The sequence below is a fragment of the Dama dama genome, chromosome 6 (genome assembly GCF_033118175.1).
Source record: "Dama dama isolate Ldn47 chromosome 6, ASM3311817v1, whole genome shotgun sequence".
NCBI lineage: Eukaryota > Metazoa > Chordata > Mammalia > Artiodactyla > Cervidae > Dama > Dama dama.
In genome coordinates, this window is record NC_083686.1 from 1,909,125 (window position 1) to 1,935,651 (window position 26,527).

General features: G+C 42.7%; 1 protein-coding gene across 12 annotated transcripts in view; it reads left to right on the forward strand.

Annotated features, from left to right (window-relative positions):
* ADD1 (adducin 1) overlaps window positions 1-26,527 on the forward strand; it is an 88,754-nt gene that overhangs the window by 42,469 nt on the left and 19,758 nt on the right. For all 12 annotated transcript variants that reach the window (XM_061145387.1, XM_061145386.1, XM_061145391.1 and 9 more), the window contains exons 2-9: window positions 954-1,168; window positions 4,794-4,956; window positions 13,720-13,871; window positions 22,185-22,265; window positions 22,452-22,601; window positions 24,899-25,042; window positions 25,143-25,241; window positions 25,827-26,003. In XM_061145387.1, coding sequence (XP_061001370.1) covers window positions 974-1,168; window positions 4,794-4,956; window positions 13,720-13,871; window positions 22,185-22,265; window positions 22,452-22,601; window positions 24,899-25,042; window positions 25,143-25,241; window positions 25,827-26,003 — 1,161 coding nt within the window. In that variant the 5' untranslated portion in view covers window positions 954-973. The remainder of the gene's footprint in view (window positions 1-953; window positions 1,169-4,793; window positions 4,957-13,719; window positions 13,872-22,184; window positions 22,266-22,451; window positions 22,602-24,898; window positions 25,043-25,142; window positions 25,242-25,826; window positions 26,004-26,527) is intronic.

Genomic DNA, 26,527 nt, shown 5'->3' on the forward strand with positions numbered 1-26,527 from the left:
TAGTTGCACTTTTCAAGCTCCAGACCACTGGCTCAGTAGTGGTGGAGCACGGGCTTAGTTGTTCCACGGCATGTGGGATCTTCCTGGAACAGGGATTGAACTAGTATCTCCTGCATTGGCAGGGAGATTCTGTACCACTGAGCCAGTGGGTTATAGAAGCAGAATAGAAATTGAACTGTCTGTATGATTAGTAAAGGTCCTGTTTAGAGGTTTAGTAGTTAAAAGATGAATATTAAATTATGCATTCAAACAGCATTTCAAATAAAAGATTGGGATAAAAAGAGTGTAAGTAGTAAGTAGCTGTATATATGGTAATATTTATAAATATAGTAAGTAGCTATATTAGCAAACTGTTAAATTTGAGCCATTTGGGCATCTTTTCAGGTTACTCACCAACTCAAGGGCCTATTGACATTTTCAGAGCCTGATGTTACTGTTCTTTGAATTGAGAAGGTGGTGTTGGTGAGCATTTCCCATTTCTGTGAATACAGATGTATAAGCAGCTTCCCTGACCTGTGTGGAAAATCCTTTGCAGAGTCGCCACCAGTACTTTTTGGGGAAAATGTCAGGAATCAAATGTCTCTGGAAATGGACTGTGCTATATTAGAAGATCTTGTCTGTCTGGGACAATGTGGTGACTTTATCTTGGGGTCAAAATTTTAATATCTAAAGAGTTTGTCAGAGGATATAGTAGCTCTGTTAGATTGTTCTGTTGTCTGCTGAAGAACAGTGGTAAGGACAAAACTGCCCTTGGTTGGTGGAAGGGTGGGAGATGGTGGCCAGCCACGTGCCTGAGAAGCCACGAGGAAGAACCACCCATCATGGCTGTGCCTGGCGGATCGATTAGGGTGTCCTCGTGCTGGAGACTGTGTTTATCAGGCTGATGTGCTCATCATGAAATGCTGCTGGGCATGTATACAAAAACAGTACTTTCTTTTGTTTTGATTCTGTAGGAACCTAGAAGGATTGTGCGATGAATGGTGACACTCGGGCTGCAGTGGTGACCTCACCACCCCCGACCACAGCCCCTCACAAAGAGAGGTATTTCGACAGAGTGGATGAGAACAATCCAGAATACTTGCGAGAGAGGAACATGGCACCAGACCTTCGCCAGGACTTCAACATGATGGAGCAAAAAAAGAGGGTGTCCATGATTCTGCAAAGTCCCGTAAGAGAAGCTTTTTCTTTGATCCTGGGTCCTCTGTCTGCTTCCACTTCTTCAGCTTGTCTGCTCTGTTGTGTTTTTTACAGTCTATTTACCTTAACACAGGAATGAGTGCCTTGTGTATGTATGTGTATGGCTGTTGAAGAGTTAAGTTTAGTTCAAGTCATCAGACAAAACAAATGAAAAAGCTTCAATATCATAAAAGATAGGAGATGTTTATTTCTCCTTTTTATACTCTCTCTGCTTTTCCAGGAAGCCTGTATATATATTGGGACCATTTAAAAATTACTCTTTCCTTCAAAACACCTAGCTGCGTACTAGGCATTTAATAAGCCCTAGCAGTATCTGATTGTTGATTGATTTTACCTTTAATTATGGTTGGCATGTGAACCACAATCACACCCAACTAAGTGTCTCCTATTTGCATCTTTAGGTAAAGTAGTGCTGTTTTCATTACCAAAACATATGCATTGGGGAGTTTGGCTGCTCGCCATTCAAAAGCCAATAAGCAGGCCAGGTTGGTGGAGAGGAAAGTTTGCTTTATATCAGATGCCAGCAACTGATGGGGTGAGTGGTGGACATCTGTCCAAAGGCTGACTCCCGCCTTTGGAGTCCCCCTCCCACCCCCGCACTGCCCCCCACAAGCAGGGGATGAGAGCTTTTATAGAGTGAGGGGGAGGTTATATGCAGAAACAGCACAGTCATCTCTTAACAGTCATCTTCCAATAGGTCATCAGTGGTCTGACTAGCATCATCTTGGTTGTTTTAGGTACAATTAATCTTCAGTTCTGGGGTACACTTGTTCCCATATCTTTGTGGTCACTTCTTGAAATTGTGGCAGCTCATGTCCTGGGTACAGTCTGGTTATCGTATAGTTAACTTCTCCACCTGGGGTTTTAGTATCTGTAAGACAGCTCACAGGATATGGCTCAGAATACTATCTACAACCCTTGAGAAACAACTAAAGGTCCTTGACTATGCTTAATGACTATATTGTTATTATTTAGTCTCCTTTGACTATTTTCCTTTGTTTTAGCATTTCTCACTTCTCTGATTAAACTTATTCTTTGGCTAAAGTTTTCCACAGGCCAAAGGCAGAGGACGTGGTGGAGGGGCAAGGACCACACGGTCCTGCTCCTTTTCATTTTCATAGTTTGCTCATGTTGATGATGCTGCGTTTGTGTGTGTGTGTCACTCATTTTATCATTTTAATCCATTGTTTTATTTCCTTGATATTTGAGGTGTCACTTGGCAGATAACTCACTGAGTTTTTTTTTATATGTTGATCATCTCCATCTGCAAGGAATTGGGCATTTAGCAATAAACAAGGCATGTAAAGCTTATGTGTTTTATTGTTATTATTCATATATAATTCCTCAATAATGTAGCTTATAATAAAGTACACAAGTCTTAAGTACACACCTTGGTGAACCGTGACATATGTGTCACACCTGTGTAGGCACCCAGAGCAAGTCTCAGACTGGACATTCTAGTTGAAGGAGATAACTAAGAAACAACGAACGTAGCACAGTGCAGGAAACAGTCGGATGATTAGATTGTGTGTGACTGTGGCTAGAACAGGCCTCTCTGAGAAAGGAAGTTTGAACTCTGAATGACAGGAAGGAGCCAGCCTGCAGGGATGGGGGAGAAGCATTCCAGGTTGAGGGAGCAGCAGACTTGAAATTCCTAGGATAGGAGTGAGCTTGGAGAGTGGAAGGGCAGCCCGTGTGGTTTGGGCACAGGAAGCGAGAGGGAGGGGCGGTGGGGCGGGGCTGGAGGGGAGGAGGGCGCAGGCCCCAGGAGGCCTGTAAGCTCAGCTCACAGGTCTGTCTGCCTTCAGAGCACAGCAGGGGGTCACTGGAGGGCTGCCGGTGGGCACGGCACTCTTCAGTCCAAGTCCTTCTGGGCTGGTAGAGAGAGCATCGTACAGGACGAGAGAGGTCGCTGTCTTCAAACAGGAGGTCTGGTGGCTTGGCCAGGGCAGTGGTGGTGGAGGCGGAGAGAGGTAGGCTCCTTTGTGTTTTATTTCGAAGGTACGATAAGTAGGACTTGCTGATGGACGTGGAGGAAGAGCTGAGAGAGGGAAAAAAAGAATCAGGACAACATCTAGACCTGGCTTGAACAGTTTTCCCGTGTAAAAGCAGTAAGTAACTAGGTGAAAATCACTGAGGAGAGAGTGAAGAAACTAAACTTTCAACATCAGGTGTGTGCCAGGCACTGTGCCGGGCACCAGGGATGCTGAGACCACAGTCAGTGTCAGAATGCCGCTGACCCACGTGCCCTGTGGGATCTGGAAAGAGAAGGACACTAGAGAAGAGGCTGGTGAGTGCGGAGGTCCCTGGGTAGCATGTACCCAGTGTTGGTGTCTGGGGTTTAGGAGCTTGGATTGTTGCGAGCTGCAGCCAGGGGTGGGAAGGCCCTCTCTGTGGGTGCGGCTGCCAGCAGTTGGGAGCTGTGAGAGGGAACCTGTGAAGTTGCCTTCAGGATTCTCTATTCTGCATGGAGTAACCAGGGGAGTCATCTGCTCAGAGTGGGCACGTGGAGCGATGTAGAGAAGGCAAGAGGAGTAGATGAGGGAGGTGGTATGAGAAGCCGGGAACGCACTCGGAAGGGTGCACTCGGGCCAGTGCTCAGGAATAGAAAGAGTGGAGAGTTGAACTTACCTGGGGCTGGGATTTTGCCAGATGAAATGGCAGGGAGGCAGAGCTGTAAGCAAGGTCGTGCTTAGAGTGTTAAACCAAGGGCCTCAGCTGAGTGAGGGGGACGATGCCGGCTCGCCATGAGGTCTTAGGACCACGATGGGGTTGAGGGGCGGGTGAGCTGGACGCTAGGAGAGGGTGTGTGGAGAACACGTGCTTGGGTGAGGGGAGAAATAGGAGGCCCCAGTGAACTGAATGACATGGGCACTGGGGAGAGGCCATCAGAGGGCTGAGAGGTGGGAGTGTGGCTGCTGAACCGTCTGGAGTCAGGACCGAGCCAGCAGACAAGGTCATTGCTGGTGACTGCTTGCTGGGAGCGGGGTCTGGGGTTCAGGTGGCTGTTTCCAGGCTCCCTGGTCATCGCTGCGCTCGGCCCTGTATGCACATGTGGGTCATCCGGAATGCTGCTGAGACACAGGGTTGGTCCCTTGTACTAGGGACGTTTTCTTTTTGCATTTCCCTTACTAAGTTTTAAGTTCTTTGATGGCAAAGCAGTTGTGTGTGTGTGTGTGTGTGTGTGTTTCCTGGTATCTATATGTCCTCAGTGCCTAGTGTAATTTAATTTTTTGGCCTTTCATGTTGAATGTGTGCATAGAATTCCATTATAAGGTGACTGAGTGTATTTAATCAGTTCTCTTCTGTTTAAAATGTAGACTGTTAACTCTTTTCCCTTTTATTGGTAATGCTGGAATGAACATCCTTATGAATAAATCTTTGAGCACATCTCTGATTAGTTCTTTAGAAATGATTCCTAGGAATAGAATGTTTATTACTTTCCAAAAAGAATGCACTAATATATGTTCCAAGTAGTGATGTATGAGAATATCCATTTGCCTTTGCAGCAGTGGATGAAAACAAACAAAAAAAGTTGGTCTGTGTGATAGTTACCATTGCCTTGTGTCTTATTGTTTTAATTTGCCTTTTATTAGGCTTTCTGTGAAGAATTGGAGTCAATGATACAGGAACAGTTCAAGAAGGGGAAGAATCCCACAGGCCTGTTGGCATTGCAGCAGATTGCAGATTTCATGACCACAAACGTACCCAATGTCTACCCGGCAGCTCCACAGGGGGGAATGGCGGCCTTGAACATGAGTGAGTAGTTTCTGACTGTACACATGCTCTGCCGTTTTCCAGGTCGAAGTTCCTAGCTCTCTGTTATGTGAAATAGATGAGCACACACAGTGTAACACATGGAATTGAGTTTTGTTTTTCTTTTTAAATTGAACTTTAGTTATAGTAAAAGATAGGCCTAAAACTATCTTGACTCTGTGTTAGTTGCTCAGTCGTGTCTGACTCTTTTGCGACCCCGTGGACTTTAGCCCACCGGACTTCTCTGTCCATGGAATTCTCCAGGCAAGAATACTGGAGTAGGTTGCCATTTCCTTCTCCAAGGGATCTTCCCGACTCAGGTATCGAACCTGGGTCTCCTGCACTGCAGGCAGTCTTGACCGACTGAGCCATCAGCCAGACTGTAGAGGGCTCCTTTTGTTATGAGCCAGTGACTCTGTTATTTCTTAGGCAGATGACTTTTTATTAATATGTGGCTTCTCAGACCCTTTGTGAATTAAAGAGAAGAAAACTAATCAGAAATAATGCTTGGGGAGAAGCATGTTGATTTTGCCTGAACTTATTTCAGCCAAGCCAGCCTGTCTTATTTACCATTCTTCACTGCTGTTTGCAAATGAATGAGAAACAGAGAAATTCCAGAAGAAAGTCAGAAGGGAAATGCTGGGTGGGTGAATGTGAGCACAGAATGGTTCGTTGTGCAGAGATGGTGCTTTGCTCTGGCTGTTGAGTTTGTGCACATGAACTTGGCCAGGCGGAGCCTGGGGCACCTTGCAGGTCAGCTCATCGCAGCCGCTGTGCGCTGCGCTTGGATCAGTCTGATGAGCTGGATAGTCAGCCTCTGACTCACTGACTGAAGGTTTTGGTTTCCCTCAGATCATGTGCATTTGCTGTTTTCCTGTCTGCTTTCTATTCTTAGAAGTTAATTGACTTTCACCCAAGTGATAATATCATTGATAGCCACAGAGTGTTAAGAATCACATATAATTTACTAACTCATACTTCCATCCTCAAGTCAAATGATAGTCATTAGGTTTTCATGTTTTCACATGGATTTCTAATAGAGTCTAGTGATATTTATATGAATTGGGTAATAAAGGACAATTAATATATTTGCTCACATATTGTGTGTTTTTTCTTTGTTTTATTTGCATTTATTTTTTGTGGCATTTATTCCCAGGCCCTAAGTTTTTGTTCAGTTCTTCTGGGGTGTCTCTTTCTTTTGTGCAGCCTTCTCTTCCGGCTTGAGAGCAGTACGCTCTTTCTTTCAGTAAGGATCCTATCAGCATGGCAGGGGGAACTCGTGCGTGGCTTATCCGACCATAAACTCTGTGAGTCCTGGGGGCTTTGTTCACCCCGATGCGCTCAGTGACCAGAGCGTCTGCATCGAGCCCCCTAAGCTCAGCGTCACTCCCTGCGGTTTTGAGTGTGTGCAGGGAAAACTCAGCACTCTTTCTGGGCCACCGACCCTGACTCTAACCCCTCTCTTTGGCCTGTGCACACCTACCAGTTCCATCACTGTTATGATGGAATGGCATGCTGCTTCTTTAAAGGGACATTCTTCAGATACTTTGTGGCTTTTCGGATATGCATGCCCTTAATTGCTGGGGCAGTTTCATGACTGTTCAAAGTACATGAAGATTTGAACCTCTTGATTTGCATGATTTTGTGGGGTTTTCTGGGTCAAATGAATAGGGAACCATTTATAGAGGTTACCTCAGGCTGCTTACCAGAAAAGCATATATTGTCTTCTAATCAGAGATAAAGGAAATTTTAATAGTGCTGCACCAAAAAAAGAAGGAAGAAAAAAATCTAGTTAGTTTTAATTGTTTCTAATAATTTGTCTCTTAAATATAAAATTTTTATACAAATGTTAACCTTTGTTGTGGAATATAGCATAAGTAGATGGCATAGGACAAAAATATATATATTTTATGAATGGTTTTAAGGTGAACTCCTTTATAACCAATACCTTGGTTAAGAATTAAAGTTTTATCAGAGGCTTGCCCTGCCCCTGTTGGCCCTCTTAGAAGGAATTGCCATCTTGAGTTGCACGGTGTCGCTGCCTTGCTCTCTTTATAGTTTTATCACCCAAATGGCCAGCCTTACGCTCTATGCTTTAGTGTTTGTCTTTTTTACTTAATGTCTTGTAAGCATTTTTAAAGCTACAAATGGCCCCTCTATCTCTCTTTTTCTCCTGACACCTTTAAAGAAAATGGGATTCATTGACCTGTAGAGTTCACTGCAGTCTTGGATTCTGCTGACTCCATCTCCATGGTGCTAACACGTCCCTTTTGTCTGTTGTATTTATGGTAAATTGGTAGCTGGGTCTGGAAGCCTGGGTATATTTGGATTCTGTTCTTTGGTGAGCCCACCAGATAGACGTCACTGAGTTCTGTCAGCAGGTGCATATGTCTGCTTGTTGCCATTTGTGTTGGAGCAGCCATGCATGCTCAGTGCCTGGATCCGTTAATTTAACAAAAGTTCCAAGATGGTGATATTTTAACTCTGTCATTCCTTCTTCTGTATTTACTAGTTAGAATACTTCTGTAAAGAGAAACTTCCCTGGGAAATGGTAAGTAACCAGAAAGGGTGCTTGCCTCATGAACTTGGTGCTAAGCCGTTGATAGGTGACCTGCTTCTCGGTCAGGGTTTCATACAAAGCAGAGCAGCTTCCTTGCTGCAGTCTACTGGAAATCAGTGCTCAGTCTGCACATAGAGTGAAGCTTCCTCTCAGCTCTTTTGCTTACCCCATGATACAGTTCATATAGGAAGAGTTCAGCTCAGTCGCTCAGTCGTGTCCAAATCTTTACGACCCCATGGACTGCAGCACGCCAGGCTTCCCTGTCCATCACCATCTCCTGCAGCTTGTTCAAACTCATGTCCATCGAGTTGGTGATGCCATCCAACCATCTCTTCCTCTGTCTTCCCCTTCTCCTCCTGCCTTCAATCTTTCCCAGCATCAGGGTCTTTTCCAATGAGTCCATTCTTCACATCAGGTGACCAGAGTATTGGAGTTTCACCTTCAGCATCAGTCCTCCCAGTGAAAATTCAGGACTGATCTCCTTTAGGGTGGACTGGTTGGATCTCTTCGCAGTCCAAGGGACTCTCAAGAGTCTTCTCCAACCACAGTTCAAAGGCATCTATTCTTTGGTGCTCAGCCTTCTTTATGGTCCAGCTCTCTCATCCGTACGTGACTGCTGGGAAAACCCTTTTCAGAATGAGAGGTTGGTTTCCTGTCATACTTCTAAAGCAACCAATTATTGTCTCTTTAGTAGTATTTTGGATGAATGGATTTAAATATATTCAGTATGTTTCAAAGCATTGCAGTTCTCTTTTCTGATACGACAGCCTTTGACTGGAGAGATTCTGAGCCAGTTATCTCTGACAGTGTCCACCCGACCCCTGTGGGAGATGTTCTAGGCTCATTGTGTACATTTCCTGCCCCACATCTGGAGTCAGCCATTTCTCTAAGAAACCTTGATTTATTTTTATGAAAAATGAAATTTTAGTCTCGGTGCTAGGAATGCTTTTTGCTACTGACTGGTTAGTCATTCTTTCTAGTCCTTTTTAGTGCACAAAGATAGATCACCTGGTGATTTATATACTATGTTGATATACTGGAATTGTAAGTATAATCATAAATATATAGAAATCCTGAAAGATGATGCCATGAAAGTGCCACAGTCAGTATGCCAGCAAATTTGGAAAACTCAGCAGTGGCCACAGGACAGGGAAAGGTCAGTTTTCATTCCAATCCCAAAGAAAGGCAATGCCAAAGAATGTTCAAACTACCGCACAATTGCACTCATCTCACACGCTAGTAAAGTAATGCTTAAAATTCTCCAAGCCAGGCTTGAGCAATGCGTGAACCATGAACTTCCAGATGTTCAAGCTGGTTTTAGAAAAGGCAGAGGAACCAGAGATCAAATTGCCAACATCCGCTGGATCATCAAAAAAGCAAGAGATTTCCAGAAAAACATCTATTTCTGCTTTATTGACTATGCCAAAGCCTTTGCCTGTGTGGATCACAATAAACTGTGGAAAATTCTGAAAGATGGGAATACCAGACCACCTGACCTGCCTCTTGAGAAATCTGCATGCAGGTCAGGAAGCAACAGTTAGAACTGGACATGGAACAAACTGGTTGCAAATAGGAAAAGGAGTACGTCAAGGCTGTATATTGTCACCCTGCTTGTTTAACTTATATGCAGAGTACATCATGAGAAATGCTGGGCTGGAAGAAGCACAAGCTGGAATCAAGATTTCCAGGAGAAATATCAATAACCTCAGATATGCAGATGACACCACCCTTGTGGCAGAAAGTGAAGAAGAACTAAAGAGCCTCTTGACGAAAGTGAAAGAGGAGAGTGAAAAAGTTGGCTTAAAGCTCAGCATTCAGAGAACTAAGATCATGGCATCTGGTCCCATCACTTCATGGCAAATAGATGGGGAAGCAGTGGCTGACTTTATTTTTCTGGGCTCCAAAATCACTGCAGATGGTGACTGCAGAAATGAAATTAAAAGATGCTTACTCTTTAGAAGGAAAGTTATGACCAACCTAGACAGCACATTAAAAAGCAGAGACATTACTTTGCCAACAAAGGTCCATCTAGTCAAGGCTAGTGGTCATGTATGAATGTGAGAGTTGGACTATAAAGAGAGCTGAGCGCCGAAGAATTGATGATTTTGAACTGTGGTGTTGGAGAAGACTCTTGAGAGTCCCTTGGACTGAGAGGAGATCCAACCAGTCCATCCTAAAGGAGATCAGTCCTTGGTGTTCATTGGACGGACTGATGTTGAAGCTGAAACTCCAGTACTTTGGCCACCTGATGTGAAGAGCTGACTCATTGGATAAGACCCTGATGCTGGGAAAGATTGAGGGCAGGAGGAGAAGGGGACGACAGAGGATGAGATGGTTGGATGGCATCACCGACTCAGTGGACATGGGTTTGGGTGGACTCCAGGAGTTGGTGATGGACAGGGAGGCCTGGCGTGCTGCGGTTCATGGGTTCGCAAAGGGTCGGACACTGAGCAACTGAACTGAACTGATACAGAAATCATAATTTCAGTTCAAATTCAGGTCTAAGGGTTTTTTTATTTAACCTTTTCTATCTGACATTTGTTTTCCTTTCTCTTTCAAGAATTCTGGTTCTCCAGGACAGGAGGAAAACAAATGTTGAATATTACATGATAACTCATTTGATTTTTCCCACATACCACATATAGTATCAGTCCTATACCAGTATATTCTCTCTTCATGTTGTAAAATAGTTATATTCTCTGTTGTCAGAGCATGTAACCATTGCATGTAATGGTCTTCCCTAATTGCGATTCATTCAGTGTCAACAGTTGACAACTTAATCCTGTGAATCAGTCTGTGTGATCAGTCATGTCCAACTCTCTGAGACCCAGTGGACTGTAGCCCACTAGGCTCTTCTGTCCATGGGATTTTCCTGGCAGGAGTACTGGAGTGGGTTGCCATTTCCTGCTCCAGGGGATCTTCCCGATTCAGGAATTGAAGCCACGTCTCCTGCGTTGGCAGGTGGATTCTTGGCCACTAGTGCCACCTCGGAAATTTAATCCTGTAATATATATATATATATATATATATATATATATATATATATATATATATATATATACACACACACACACACACACACACACATATATATATAGAATGGTCACCACCAGTCCTTGTATCAGTGTTCCCTGAGACAGTGTGGTTTTTATTTAGTTTGGTATAAAATCATTGGCTCACATTTCCTATTTTGTATGTATTTTGTATGTATCTTAAATACATAGTTCATTTTCTTGGAATTTGAAGACAGTATTTCCATATAAGTTACTTGGTTTCTTTCCTTGATGGTTGACCATATATATATTTTTTTCTTTATTTAGAGTCCAGAAATTTTGCCAGAATATGTCTTGGTGTTGATTCTTCTAGATCAGTTTTCTCAGATAATGTGCCTTTCCCTTCCAAATCTTTGTTATTTTCAGAGTGTTTTCTTGAGTTAGTTTTTAGTATTTGTTCCGTTTGCTTGCTTTTGTTTCCTGTTATACCCATGTTGGATTTTCTTTGTCTTCTTTAACTGTCACTTTTTTTAAAGTCCTTTTTTTTTTTTTTTTTTAATCACTTTCTTCATTTCTTTATGATTTAAAAGGTTTTTCTTCTTTCTCGCCTTTATGCTTCTTTTTAGTATTTATTTTTAAAAGTGTTTTTCATTTATATGTAATTGCATTTACATTCCATTCCTCATTTCTGAATTTTTCTAATTATATTAAAATTTTTTCATACCTTCCCTAGTGGCTCAGATGGTAAAGAATCTGCTTGCAATGTAGGAGACCTGGATTTGATCCTGGGTTGGAAAGGTCCCCAGGAGAAGGGGATGGCAGCCCAACTCCAGTGTTCTTGTCTGGGAAACCCCATTGACAGAGGAGCCTGGTGGGCTGCAGTTGAAGGGGCACAACTGAGCAACTGACACTTTCATTTTTAATGCTTTTATTTTTTATGAAATAATAGGTTATAGTTTTCATTTGTTTTGTGGACATTTCTTTCTTGTGTGCTTTCATTATGTGTAGGAATGTGATTTTCTTCCTTTTTATTTTAATAGTTTTTGTGTGGTATTTGATCATATTTTTCTGTTTATTTTTACATGAATTAATTTTCCTGGAGGACTCTGGTTTAGGAATCCTGACTCCAGGGTGGTTTAGGAATCCTGACTCCAGGGCTCCCTCTTCTGTTGTTTTTGTGAAGTGCTAAAATATGGCAGCCTATTTAATTCTCCTTCCTTGTTTTTATCTGAATTTTTCTCCTCTTCTCACTCCCATGCTCCCCTCCCCTTTTGAGAGTCCTATGCTATTCACTTTGCATTTCAGTTTCCACAGATTATTTTCTCTGTACTTTTCTGTATGCTTGAGACAGTTCATAATTAAAATCAAATCAGCAGTATATAACAGGGAAGATCCCCTGGAGGAGGGCATGGCGACCTTTTCCAATATTCTTGCCTGGAGAATCCCATGGACAGAGGAGCCTGGCAGGCTACAGTTTGTAGGGTCGCAAAGAGTTGGACATGACTGAATCGACTTAGCAGACAATATATAACAAGGATAATTATGTCATGACCAAGAATGATCATGCAGTCAAATACTTTCTTTTTCTTCCTTTTCAGTGTGTGTTTTTATTTTCTTCATTCTTGCCTTATTGCACTGGTTAGAATCCCTAGTATGGTATTTATTAAGAGTGCAAGAGTATACATACATCCTTGCATTGTCTTGATCTTAGGAGTGAACATTGTCATCATTTTGTTTGATATTTTTAGTAGTTTTTTTGTATATGTCCCTTATCAAATTAAGGTTATTCCCTTCTATGCCTAAATTGTTGAGAGATTTTATCCCAAATGAATGTTGAATTTTACAAAATGCTTTTTCTGCATCTGTTGAAGTGATTCCATGATTTTTCTATTTTAGTTGAATATGACGATTATATTGATTGGTTTATGAATACTGAGCCAATCTTTCTTTCCTGGGATAAACTCCCTAAGTTATGAGGTGTTATTCTTTTTATGTGTGTGTGTGTGTGTGTGTGTTTGTGCTCAGTTGTGTCTGGCTCTTTGTGGCCCCATGGACTGTAGCTCAATAGACTCCTTTGTCCATGGGACTTAGCAGGCAAGAATACTGGAGTGGGTTGCCATTTCCTACTCCAGGGGAATCTTCCCAGCCCAGGGATTGAACCCATGTCTCTTGTGCTTCCTGCATTGTCCAGTGGATTCTTTACTACTGCACCACTCTGAGAAGTCACATCCTTTTTATAGGTTGCTGGATTATTTGCTGAAATTTTGTTGAGTATATTTGGTCTGTGTTCATGAGGGATATTGGTCTATTTCTTCTTGTAATATCATGTACTATAATGTCTTTGTGTGGTTTTGATATCAAGGTAATGTTGGGTCAGAGAATGAGTTGGGAAGTGTTCTGGAAGAATTTGTGTAGAATCCTCTGGAAGAATTTGTACAGAATTGATATTGTTTTTTCCTTAAATGAGCAATAGAATTGACACCACAGGCATCTAGGCCCAGAGTTTTCCCTAGGGGAATGTTTATTTCTGCAAATTCAGCTTAATGAATACGGCTGTTCAGTATGTCTATTTCTTCGAGAGTGAACTTTAAAAATTTTTGTCTTTCAGGGAATTTGTCTGTTTCATCTAAGTTTAAAAATTTGCTGTCATAGATGTTCATATTATCCCTTTAATGTCAATAGCATATGTAGTGATATTCCCTCTTGCTTGTTCATATTGGTAATTTCTGTCTTTGCTGTATTTCGTTGATGAGTCTGGGCTGGAAATGTGTTTTATTTCCTTTCGTTTTTCATTTTGTTATTTTTTTAACCTTCTCAGGATTAAATCAGCTTTTCTCTGTTTTTGTTTGATTCCGATCTGCTTGATCTTTATTGCTTTTTTCTTTTTGAGCTTAATTTGCAGTTTTATAAGGTAGAAACCTAGATCATTAAAAAAAAAAAACCCTTCTAATCTATGTATTTAATAGTGTAAATTTCCTCCTAAGTATTGCTTTACTGCATCCCACAGATTTGCTACTTTTTTGTTATTGATTTCTACCCTAATTTTTGTATTAATTTTGGGGAACATAGCCTTTATAAAATAGCCTTGGACATTTTCAAGACTTACCTCATGACCCATTGTGGGAGGATTAGTATCTCTACTGTTGTTGTTTGAGTTACATTTGACAAGAAATATTAAGTCTTTGAATCTTTTTTTTTCCTTTTATATTTCAGGTCTTGGTATGGTGACTCCTGTGAATGACCTGAGAGGGTCTGATTCTATTGCCTATGACAAAGGGGAGAAGTTACTGCGGTGTAAACTGGCAGCGTTTTATAGACTAGCGGATCTCTTTGGATGGTCTCAGCTTATCTACAATCATATCACAGTGAGTATTGAATGGGGTCATAACTGAACAAAAAGTGGAATATTATGTGTCTAGCACCACCTCTTTTCATTAAGAGGAAGAGGGAATCTGGCTAAGCCAAAGTAAGTCTTGGGATACCTTCCTTCTGATTCCTGACTGCACCATATAATAATCGGAGATTTAGCCAGTTTGAATTAAAAGTTACGAGGACAGTAGTTCTTTAAAACTCTTTTCTTGATGATAACCTAGTAAATGAATGTTAACCAAATTATAGGCAGTTCCTAAAGTTCTCTTTAAAGTTGCACTGTAAAGAAGGCTGAATGCCGAAGAATTGATGCTTTCGAGTTGTGCTGCTGGAGAAGACTCTTGAGAGTCCCTTGGATAGCAAGGTGCTCACACCAGTCAATCCCAAAGGAAATCAACCTTGAATACTCACTGGAAAGACTGATGGCTGAAACTAAAGCTCTGACACTTCCATCACCTGATGGGAAGAGCCAACTCACTGGAAAAGACCTTGATGCTGGGAAAGATGGAAGGTGGGAGGACAAGAGGGCAGCAGAGGATGAGATGGTTGGATGGCATCACCAACTCAACGGACATGAGTTTGAGCAAACTCTAGGAGATAGTGAAAGACAGGGAAGCCTGGCATGCTGCAGTCCATGGGGTTGCAGAGTCGGACACAACTTAGTGACTGAACGGCAACAACAAAAAGTTCTTCTTATCGCTAAAATGCCAAGAATGAAGATATTTTCTTTCCTACTTTGACCAAAGCCTTCTGTTTTTCATACTTAATTCTTCAATTATTCCAGTTAGCCATTTATCAACATTATTAGGACCTCTTATTTTCTTTAGTTCATTCTTGCAATGAGTTTTTACTGGGCATCTGCTGTAACTTTTATTGCTCTGTACTGGGCATGATTCTGACTCTGGGGTTGTATCAGTAAAAGAGACAAGTCCTGCCTTTCTGGGGTTTTCCTTCTGTATCTTGGCCCGTCAGCCATGTTCTCTCCGTCATGTCCAGCCTGGCTTTCAGGGTCCATCATCTCAGTGATACTCTCTGCCAGCACTGTATTATTCCTCCCTGTACCTGAGAAGCTGAGAGCCTGCTGGCTTTCTCCATAGATTGACAGCCTCAGGCTCAAGTGGACCTGCACTGCTGTCTGACAGCGGTTGGACGCTTCTCTTCAGGCTCACTCAGGTCTCTCCAGTGTCTTCTCCTGTGTGCAGCTCTCCCAGCCCCACCTCCCCACAGATGACCGTGTTGTGTTGCCAGGAAAAGGGCACCTCTTTCCTGATGTTTGTGCCCATTTTATATTCCTGACCACATGTTGCAGTGTCCTGACTCCTACCTGCAGGTCTGACTTTGTTTCCTGGCTTGGCATTCCATCACTTCCTACTTTTTTAAATTCCTAATGCGTTATGAAAGAGGAGAGTGAAAAAGCTGGCTTAAAACTCAACATTCAAAAAACTAAGATCATGGCATCCAGTCCCACCACTTTATGGCATATAGATGGGGAAACAGTGGAAACAGTGAAAGAGTTTATTTTCTTGTGGTTCAAAATAACTGCACATAGGAACTGCATCCATGAAATTAAAAGACACTTGCTCCTTGGAAAAAAAGCTATGACAAATCTAAACAGAACATTAAAAAGCAGAGACAAATCTTTGCCGACCAAGGCCCGTATGGTCAAAGCTGTGGTTTTCCCAGTGGTCATCTATGGATGTGAGGGTTGGACCATAAAGAAAGCTGAGTGCTGAAGAATTGATGCTTTTGAACTGTGGTGTTGGAGAAGACTCTTGAGAGTCCCTTGGACTGCAAGGAGATCCAACCAGTCCATCCTAAAGGAAATCAGTCCTGAATATTCATTGGAATATTCAGCTGAAGCTGAAGCTCAAGCTCTGATATTTTGGACACCTGATGTGAAGACCTGACTCATTGGAAAAGACCCTGAGTCTGGGAAAGATAGAAGGTGGGAGGGAGAGGGGATGACAGAGGATGAGATGGTTGGATGGCATCACTGACTCAATGGACATGTGTTTGAGCAAGCTCTGAGGGTTGGTGATGGACAGGGAAGCCTGGCCTGCTGCAATCATGGGGTTGCAAAGAGCTAGACCTTACTGAGCGCCTGAACAACAGCAGTATGTTGTGAGGTTTCTGGCTTTCTCCCCTCCGCTCCCCTCCCCTCCCCTTTGCTCTCTTGTTTCTTGTCTCTCTCCTAGAGGTGATCTCATTTTTGAACCACTTGATCTTGTCTGCTTTTATAATTTCTTTCATTGAATATTTTAAATATATATTTATTGTAGCAAATGTACCTCACACAGATATAAAAGAAGAAGTTATAGTCCTCTGAGTACTTTTAACCCCTTGAGATAACCAGAGTTAATAGCTGTTTAGATTACCCTTTTCTGCATATTTAACACACTCAGGAAACAATACTCAACACATGTGTGTAGGTGTGTTTTACTTGTGGTCTCATAATCACTGGTATTTAGTTCAGCTCTATTCTTTTTGTTTTTGATAGTTGCATTTTTTTCTTCTTCTTTTTTTAAAAACAATATTTATTTATTTTTGACTTCACTATGTCTTTTCACTTGCTATGCAGGCTTTTCTCTAGTTGTGGAGAATAGGACCTATTCTCAAGTTACAGTGTGCGGGCTTCTCATTGCAGTGGGTTCTCTTGTTGCAGAGCACGGGCTCTAGGGCATGTGGACTTCAGTAGTTTCAGGGTGCAGGCTCAATAATCGTGGCACATGGGCTCAGTGTTTGGTATGTGCAATCTTCTGGGACCTGGGATTCAATCCATATCCCCTGCATTGCAGGGTGGACCCCCAGCCACTGGGCCATCAGAGAAGCCCTCAGCTCCACTCTTGACCCCAGGGAACAGTAACCTTTATGATGGTGGTCTGAGGCCCACCTCTGTGAGCAGGGCACTGTGCTTCTGGGACGTGATAGGAATCTTTGCTAGATGAACTGAGTTGACTTGCCCTGTGTCTGTTCTCTACGTTGCTGCGAAAATGAACCTTTCACAGTGCGAGTCTGGGTCTTGCATCCACACTGCCGTGCTTGTGGGGTGCCCCCTCCACCTGGCTCTCCTGCTCCGCGTCCCTGACGGCAGTCACTGCCGTCCACACTGTGCGCTTGCTTGTCGTCCATATCAGCTCCATGACGGGAGCCTCTGGTTGTGTCCCTAGGACCAGTTCCTGTGCTGGGCACAGGAGGAACATTGTGAACTCTCGGATGGAATGACGGAATGAAATCTCCAGTTGAACTGAAATTCTGCTTCAGTAAAATTATGAAACAGGCACTCCACGGTGTCTTTTGTTTGATCAGTGGATCCAGTTAGCCTCCCACAAGTGCCGGCTCTCCTGGTGCCTGCGTGGAAACTGCTGGCTGCTGTGACTAATCATATTTGACAGAATGCTTTGTATAGAGATGTAATGCTAAATGGTTGCCTAAAAATTAGTTCCATGAAAACATTGCATCACTAATAGGAAATATGATCCTTGGCTTAATGCCACCTTACATTCTCCGGGTCTTTAAAAACTGTTTAGTGCTAGTCCTGTTATGAATGCTATTTAAATAAGTTTGAATTGCTTAAATTGCTCCTTTTTCCACCTTTAATTATTTAGGACTTGGCAGAATTAAAACATTAGTTAGTTGTTTAACTTTTCTATAAGTGTTCTGCTTGGGACTTAACACTGAATAAAAAAGAAGTTACCAAAAAATACTTCTTATAGCTTGTGAGCTATAGGATCTTTAAGAAAGAAGTTTTTTGTTTTTTAACTATTTATGGCATCCATTTTTTGATTTCAAAGTCTAGGTATTTTCATATACGGGTTTAAGAAAAGACATAGTAACAGTACCAGTACAACCAGTGCGCCCAGAGGCCATTGTGCCCTCTCTCTGGAGAGGGCAAGAGATTTCCCGCTAAAGGGATTTAAGAGTGCTAACAGGTGTTAGAGGATTGGGGATGATTGTCTGAACTACATTGCTATCTTAAGATTGTTTTGGATTTAGAGAAGCTTTTGGTGGGGTGGGGGTGGGGCCAGAAAACAGGATGGCCCAGCTGGGCTTCCTCTCTTGGTGGCACTGAGCTGATGGCAGGGCCTTTCTGCCCCAAACACCTCTTGGTGTCAGTGGAGTGCTGGGTTCACCTCCGTGCTGCGTTCCACGTGATGTGTTAACCCTCTGAGGTGGAGAGCTTCAGGGGTGGGGGTGCACAGTGCGCTGTGCTCTGGGGACATGACAGGCATTTTTGCCTGAAACAAAGTCAGGTATATTTGGTTTTGAGTGAAAGACGTTAACACTCATTCCTTGGGCACAGAGAAGGGGTATTAAATGTGGCAAGACATGAAATGACACCAGCGCTAGTCCACTGGGGACTAGAAAACTTTCTTTGAAATGTATTTTTTTTTTTTTCCATTCATTCTGGGGCTTAGTGTTTAGCACTTTCTTCTTTTTGTTTGCAATTCAGAAAATTGTATGTTTTAAACTTTTTCCATTAAAATGTATAGATCTGTTGAACTCACTGTTGGAAAAATACGGTTAGGAAAGAAGTCAAAGAAGAAAACATGGGGAACTCACTGGTGGTCCAGCGGTGAAGAATCCCCCTTTCAATGCAGGGGGTGCGAGCCCGACCCCTGGTGGGGCTCAGACCCCACGTGCCGCAGGGCAACTAAGCCCAGGAACCGCAACTGGAAGCCTGCACACTGCAATTAAGAGAGGCCTGTGTGCTGCACAGCTAAAAGTTTTTACAAAAGGAAGAAAACATTATGTATAAGTATATTTGAGTCTTAATATCCTGCAGTAGGTGGGAAATGGCTCAGTTATTAAACATCAGTTTGAGAGACTATTACATGTTATGAAAAACAATTATAAAGACCATGTGAAAGCATGAAATTATTATGAGAGTATAAAGTGTGTACTGTTATAGCTATATGAATTATGTGTGTAAATACACACATACACACAAAGAGAAAAGAAGTGATTACAACTGGCTGTGTAGTATTTTTGTTAATGTGGGACCTGACATCATGCTTCTAAAATTTATGTGTAGGGAAAAGGCCTAGAATAGACAAGGCACTCCTGAAAAAGTAGGTAATATGGTAATTTTTTCCTATCAAGTGTCAAACTTACATTATAATGATAATTAAAATAGCGTGCTTTAGGCAAAGGAAGAAACGGATAAACCAGTGAGACAGAACCCAGAACTGGATTTGCGTCTATTGAAAGCAGATGCATAAGAGTTGGCATTGCAGATCGGCAAGGGAATGATAGACCAGGCTATGATCGGTGCTGGCACAACTGGATTGAAAAATCAGAGTTGGAAAGTTGTATTGGATTTTCCACTTATACATTATAGACTTCAACGAGCAATTCTAGTGATTTAAGGATTACATGTGAAAAATAATACTTTAATAATTTTGTTGCTTAGTCGTGTCTGACTTTTTGTGACCGCATGGACTTCAACATGCCAGGTTAGGATCAATATAAATGAAAAAAATTGACTTTTGACCTCTGACTGAAGGAAAGTTGTCTTACAGCACCAAAGCACTTATCATAAAAGAAAAGATGGATACATTTGACTATGTTAAACAAATTTCTTGTCATTAAAAGACACCATAAAAAGTGTGAAAATAAAAGGTTACAATCTAGAATATTTTGCCTCATGGGTGCTGGTGGTCGTCAATTGCTTGGTCGTGTCCGACTGTTTGTGACCCTATGAACTGTAGTACGCCAGTCTCCCCTGTCCTTCACCATCTCCCAGAGCTTGCTCAAACTCATGTCCATTGAGTCAGTAATGCCATCCAACCATCTCATCCTCTGTCGTCCCCTTCTCCATCTGCCTTCAATCTTTCCCAGCCTCAGGGTCTTTTCCAATGAGTCAGGTCTTCACATGAGGTGGCCAAAGTATTGGAGTTTCAGCTTCAGCATCAGTCCTTCCAATGAATGAATATTCAGGGTTGATTTCCATTAGGCTTGACTGGTTGGAGCTCCTTGCAGTCCAAGGGTCTCTCAAGAGTCTTCCAACACCACAGTTCAACAGCATCAATTCTTTGGCTCTCAGCCTTCTTTATGGTTCAACTCTCACATCCATACATGACTACTGGAAAAATCATCGCTTTGACCATACGGACCTTTGTCAGCAAAGTAATGTCTCTACTTTTTAATGTGCTGTCTAGGTTTTTCATAGCTTTTCTTCCAAGGAGCAAGCATGTTTTAATTTCATGGCTGCAGTCTCTGTCTGCAGTGATTTTGGAGCCCAAGAATATAAAATCTTTCACTGTTTTCATTGTTTCCCAACTATTTGCCATGAACTAATGGGACAGGTTACCATAATCTTAGTTTTTTGAATGTTGAGTTTTAAGCCAGCTTTTTCACTCTCTTCTTTCACTTTCATCAAGAGGCTCTTTGGTTCCTCTTTGCTTTCTGCCATAAAGCTGGTGTCATCTGCATATCTGAGGTTATTGATACTTCTGGCAATCTTGATTCCAGCTTGTGCTTCATCCAGCCTGGCATTTTGCATGATGTACTCTGCATATAATTTAAATAAGCAGAGTGACAATATACAGCCATGACATACTCCTTTCCCAATTTGGAACCAGTCTGTTGTCCCATGTTCAGTTCTAACTGTTGCTTCTTGACCTGCATTTAGATTTCTCAGGAGGCAAGTAAGGTGGTCTGATATTCCCATCTCTTGAAGAATTTTCCACAGTTTGTTGTGTTTCACACAGTCAAAGGCTTTAGTTAGTCAATGAAGCAGAGGTAGATGTTTTTCTGGAACTCTCTTGCTTTTTCTATGATCCAGCAGATGTTGGCAATTTGATCTCTGGTTTCCCTGCCTTTTCTAAATACAGCTTGAACATCTGGAAGTTCTCAGTTCATGTACTTTTGAAGCCTAGCTTGGAGAATTTTGAGCATTACTTTGCTAGCGTGTGAAATGAGTGCAGTTGTGCAGTAGTTTGAACATTCTTTGGCACTGCCTTTCTTTGGGATTGGAATGAAAACTGACCTTTCCCTGTCCTGTGGCCACTGCTCAGTTTTCTGAATTTGCTGGCATATTGAATGCAGCACTTTAACAGCATCAGCTTTTTGGAGTTGAAGTAGCTCAGCTGGAATTCTGTCACCTCCACTAGCTTTATTCATAGTGATGTTTCCTAATGCCCACTTGACTTCTCATTCCCAGATGTCTGGCTTGAGGTGAGTGATCACACCATCGTGGTTATCTGGGTCATGAAGATCTTTTTTGTATAGTTCTGTGTATTCTTGCCACATCTTAATATCTTCTGCTTCTGCCTCAGGGGTAGCCAACAAAGAATTAGTATCCAGACTAGATAAAGAACTATCAGTAAGAAAAGGGTGTGCGTGTGTGCTAAGTCATTTCAGTCTGGCTGTGTATGACCCCATGGACTGTAGCCCACCAGGGACTATTTGCAGAGTGAAGGAGTGAGGCAGGCCATTTGAGGACATCACTGCCACTGTCCACACAGACACCACGTGTGTTTCTGTTTGGGCCACTGCAGAAGTCACTGCGCTGGTGAGGAAGTTGACTAGATGCCGTAAGGCCTTTCCAACAACCACTGAATTCCATCTGATGGCCCTTGTTAGAATTCTTGGCCCAGGAGTAAATGTATTCCATCCCAGTAGTTTTGCGAAGTCTGTTGAATCTATTCCCAAATCATTAAAAATTAGACTACATTTCGTTAGGACAGGACTCTTTTTTTTCTCCTCTCTTAGGAAAGACTCATTTTTTTTTTCTTTCTTAACTACATAACTAGCATCTCGCACAAATCCATCATATGTGACAGATCTGTATTGAACAAATTGTTGAAAGAGAACTATATTGCAGAAGGAAGAAATAGACCAGAGGAGTGAGGGTGCAATGTGTAGAAACTTCTCATCAAGCAGAGAGGAACAGCTTTCTCTTATTTGTGGTTTTTATGATTGTTCACTATCCTCTAGGTTTTGAGTACTTTAAAAAAAATAAAAGACATTTTAACTTTTAAAAAGTAACTCTTGGTTTTCATTATTACACCCTTGAGGAGATCACCTTTTAGCACATGGTACTGGTTTGGTAGCCCACAGGTTTTTCTCTTCATAAGGTTAATTATCATGAATATGATCAAGTCACACTTTATGTACCTAATAAGCTACTACAGCGTAATAATAGAAAGCTTTCAGATCACCTCTTAGCTTTGTGATAGGCCCTATAATTAAGTGCATTCCTGTGTAGCACACCTAATGTTCACAGAAAACTTGTAAGTCTGTAGACAGAAAGAGATGCAGGTAATTTCAGTAGGATTTTTGAGCTAATTTGGTAATTTTCCCCACAGACCAGGGTGAGCTCTGAGCAGGAGCATTTCCTCATCGTACCTTTTGGACTTCTCTACAGCGAAGTGACTGCATCCAGTTTGGTAAGAATGTTCTTGCCGTCTTGGGCATAGACATATAAAAGTCAAGAAAAAGGGCAAAGTCTGTTTTGTGTGATTAACTCAGGGGAAAACTTTTACTTATTAACACTTTAAACTTTGTTTTAAATAATTTCTAGTTAGGACAACTTGAAATCCTCGTAATATTTGAAGTTTGTTTTCTTATTGCAGGTTAAAGTCAATCTACAAGGAGACATAGTAGATCGTGGGAGCACTAATCTGGGAGTGAACCAGGCTGGCTTCACGTTGCATTCCGCCATTTATGCCGCACGCCCGGACGTGAGGTGTGTCGTGCACATTCACACACCGGCCGGCGCTGCGGTGAGTGTGTGCTGCTCTGGCAGAGCCTGAGGTCACAGGGCGCTCGGGGGGCAGGGCTTCCCCTTTCCTCCGCGTTGCCCTCTCGTCGCAGCAAGTCAGAGCCCTTCATCTCGTTGGGTTAGAAGACTTTTTTTTACTACCGTATGTGACTTTCTTTTGGATATATATATGTATTTAAGGGGTCCATTTACTAATTTTTTTAAACTTCATTTTTTATACTTTTATTTTATCTTACGTTTGGCTGTGCTGGTCTTTGTTGCTGCGTGGGCGTTTCTCTTGTTGCAGTGAGGGGTCCCCTCTCTTGTTGTGGAGCACAGGCTCTGGGTGCACAGGCTTCAGTAGGTGCAGCATGTGGGCGTCCCTAGTTCTGACTCCCAGGCTCTAGGGCCCAGGCTCAAGAGTTGTGGCACACGGGCTTAGTTGCCCTGAGGCACGTGGAATCTTCCTGGATCAGGGCTCGAACCCGTGTCTTCAGTGTTGGCAGTTGGAGTCTTTACTTTACCACTGAGTCACCAGGGAGGCCCATCTATCTGAATTTTGAAAAACGTAATAAATCTGAAAGCATCATAAGACCTAACAAGAATCGGTGTGTTAGAGAGGGAGTGAGACTTCAGTGCCTGGGAGGCTGTGTGGGAAGTGCAGAGTGACAGCAGTGAGTGGAGAATCCTTGTCTGAGAGGGGAGTGGGAAGAGGAGTGGGGAGGTGGGTGGTGGGTGGAGGAGCGGTGAAGAGGGGGTGCGGTGTGGTGGGTGGAGGACCTGTGGGCTTCTCCCTGTGGGAGGGCTAGTAGGGTATCGGAGACTTGAGCCTGCTTGATGGACTGTGGCAAGGAGCCCTGTATGGGTGGAGAGATTGAGGCCTAGAGACAAACCCAGCCAGCCGTCCACAGATAACCTGCCTGGAGTCAGTGGAACCCAGGTTGGATCGTGGCTGGGGAGGAGTAAGAAGACGGGGGAAGGGAGGTCCTAGGTGGCCCAGGGGGTGGGACTCCACGTGTCCACTGCTGTCGCCTGGTTCAGTCCCTGCTTGGGGAGCTGAGATCCTATGAACTGTGTGGTGTGACTGGTCCAGGCCGTTAGAGGAGACTCAGCCGCTTGGCCAGGAGCCCGCCCCATGCTGATGACCAAGTCTGGGCCCTCTGGTACAAACAGGCCGTCTGACAAAGCCTCAGGCCCCTCAGTGTGAAGACAGGCTTTCTGGTGTTAGTACAGCCCTGTGAGCCACACACGCAAGAGCTAGCTGGGATTGGCTTTTCATCACCAGTTTTGTATTTTAATAACTTTCTGGGTTTGTGTGTTTGACAGATGACCTCACTGATTAAGAAATACTGAATTTTACTCTATCTAGATGTTTTAATGTCATAGATCTTTGCTTGTATGGATGAACGTGAGAATCTGGTTTATTTGCTTTACTTTGAAGATACGGGTCTTAATGTTGGCATCAGTTTTATTAGATATCATTCTCCAAGTGATATAGGTCTTCCAGCCCCGACAAATCCATGCTTTTAAAGGAACTCTTAGAGGTACCTTTGAGAATCTAGCATGTAATTTGTTTTAAAACTTAACAAAGTAAGTTTACTTTGTAATGAAATATCTTATAGAAAAGCTGTTACTGTGAAAGGAATTAAATAATGATACTGCCTTTTTTGGGGGTATTGTCTTTTTAGATTAACTTTTCTGTAAGAAATTATTACAGTTTTAATTTAAATCTCTGGAGTCTGTTCATCTAGGTAGAAGACATTTAAAATTAGCATATTCTAAGGTCAGTTTGGGAAATTTAAGGAAACTAAAGGGCTGTATGGACACTTAGATTTTTCACTTAAATAAATGTAGAGAAATTATACAGTATACTTATCCTAAACCTTTATAAATTTCCTTTTATCTGATTTTCAGGTATTCCTATCACACCTATGAACTAAGGTGAAAAGTACACAAAAACCTCTCAGCTCTTCAGAAATTTCTCTTTGCAGCATTGTGCCTCATTTAGAGGAAGCCATCGTCTCTCCCTATAGCAGCTTTGGGGCTAATCTTATTAAGTCTGAGCTCACTTCTTGTTTACAGTCAGTGTGGGAGAAATCCAGAAAGATGTGAAAGTTTTTTTGAAGTCTTCCTTGACAATGGTGGCTTTGATTTTTAAAAGTATGCATTGGTAATAAGACCCAGAAGTGATCTTAAGTCTTATCTTAATTTCACGGGCTCCTTTATCTCTGAAAGAACAGTTTGAGGAGCGCGTCTGCCAGTTGTCAGTTCGTGTGCACTCTTGACTTGTCTGCACAGATGCTGCTGCTCGTTTTCTAGGTCTCTGCGATGAAGTGTGGCCTCTTGCCCATCTCCCCGGAGGCACTTTCCCTTGGAGAAGTGGCATACCACGATTATCATGGGATTCTGGTCGATGAGGAAGAAAAAATTTTAATTCAGAAAAATTTGGGGCCTAAAAGTAAGGTCAGTAGGCATCTAATCTGGTATTTAAATTATCGAGGGAAGAAGAAAATGTGTCTGTCTTCCTGCCTGGTCCCTAGAACTTTCCTGATTCTTCCCTTAGGTTCTTATTCTCCGGAATCACGGTCTTGTGTCTGTTGGAGAGAGCGTTGAGGAGGCCTTCTATTACATCCACAACCTTGTGGTTGCGTGTGAGATCCAGGTAGGTGGTGGCCACTCCATGTGGTCTGGTCATTTCTAACTTAATTTTTCAAATACGTAAGTCACTACCATTTACGGAGGGCTAGCAGATACTGGCCCTGATATCAGGTGCTTATTTATGTTGTTATGGGTCATTTCATTTGAACCCAGGCCCTTCTTTTGAAAAAGTAGGTGCAGGGAGTAGAGCTTTGCCTACAGTCTAGCAGCTCTGGGTGCTGCTTATGCCAGGTCTGCTCAGCTCCCCGTTTGTACATTCTTCATTGTTACCCCAACTTACATCTGTGTGGTTACCCCGACTTATGTCTGTGTAGTAGCAGCTGCCAGTCTCCTTTATATGACCTTGGAAGGGGCTTTGTTTTCCCATTTTATTCTTAAGGTGTGAGTGCCCAGTATTTTTTCATGCTAAAGACAAGTTTCTGAAAATAGTCTTGTGATTTACCTGTCACTTCCATCTTGCATTTTTTATTCTTGCAGTGATTTGGTTTCTTTTGACACCTCCATTTCTATTGACGTGATCTCTCATAGTCATCTGACTTGCTTGATCAGTAAGGAACTCCAACTATTGTGTTTGCTTGTTTTGGAAAAGGTTCGAACTCTGGCAAGTGCGGGAGGGCCAGACAATTTAGTCCTCCTGGATCCTGGAAAGTACAAAGCCAAGTCCCGGGCCCCTGGGTCCCCAGCAGGGGAAGGCAGCGGATCACCACCCAAGTGGCAGATCGGTGAGCAGGAGTTTGAAGCCCTGATGCGGATGCTGGATAATCTGGTAAGAATGTGGTCACCACTTGATGATACTGCTTTGATCTTAAGAGCACAGATGTTGGTGTTTTTATAGCTAGTGAAATGGTATTATGAAATCACTGTTTTCAGGCAGTGTCAGAATGCTTTCAGTCTCCAGAACCATGAATGTGTACCAGGGCAGTTTAAGTTCTAAGCTAAATTGTGATTGAATACACTGGTGAGGGTTTCTTGTCTCCTTTTGTTTTTAGAGAGAGCATTATTTGTGTGGGGATAGTAGCACAGAGGATAGTGTACTTTGCTGGGTAACTGAGTCCTCGAGTAGCAGGGTCAGCTCAGGACCCATCAGCCCAAAAGCAAGCTGTCCAGGGGGCCTTTCTGCATCAGTCAGTCAGCCGAGCATCTTGTTTGTTTTAACAGTAAATTCTAGCCACTTGGGGCCTGTCTGCTGTGTTTGACACGTTTTGCTGCTGATCTGTTGCATGGGAGACCCTTTGCTGCCTCCTGCACATGGAGCCCAGCGTGGTACAGAGCATGACCGTGGGGCTTTCA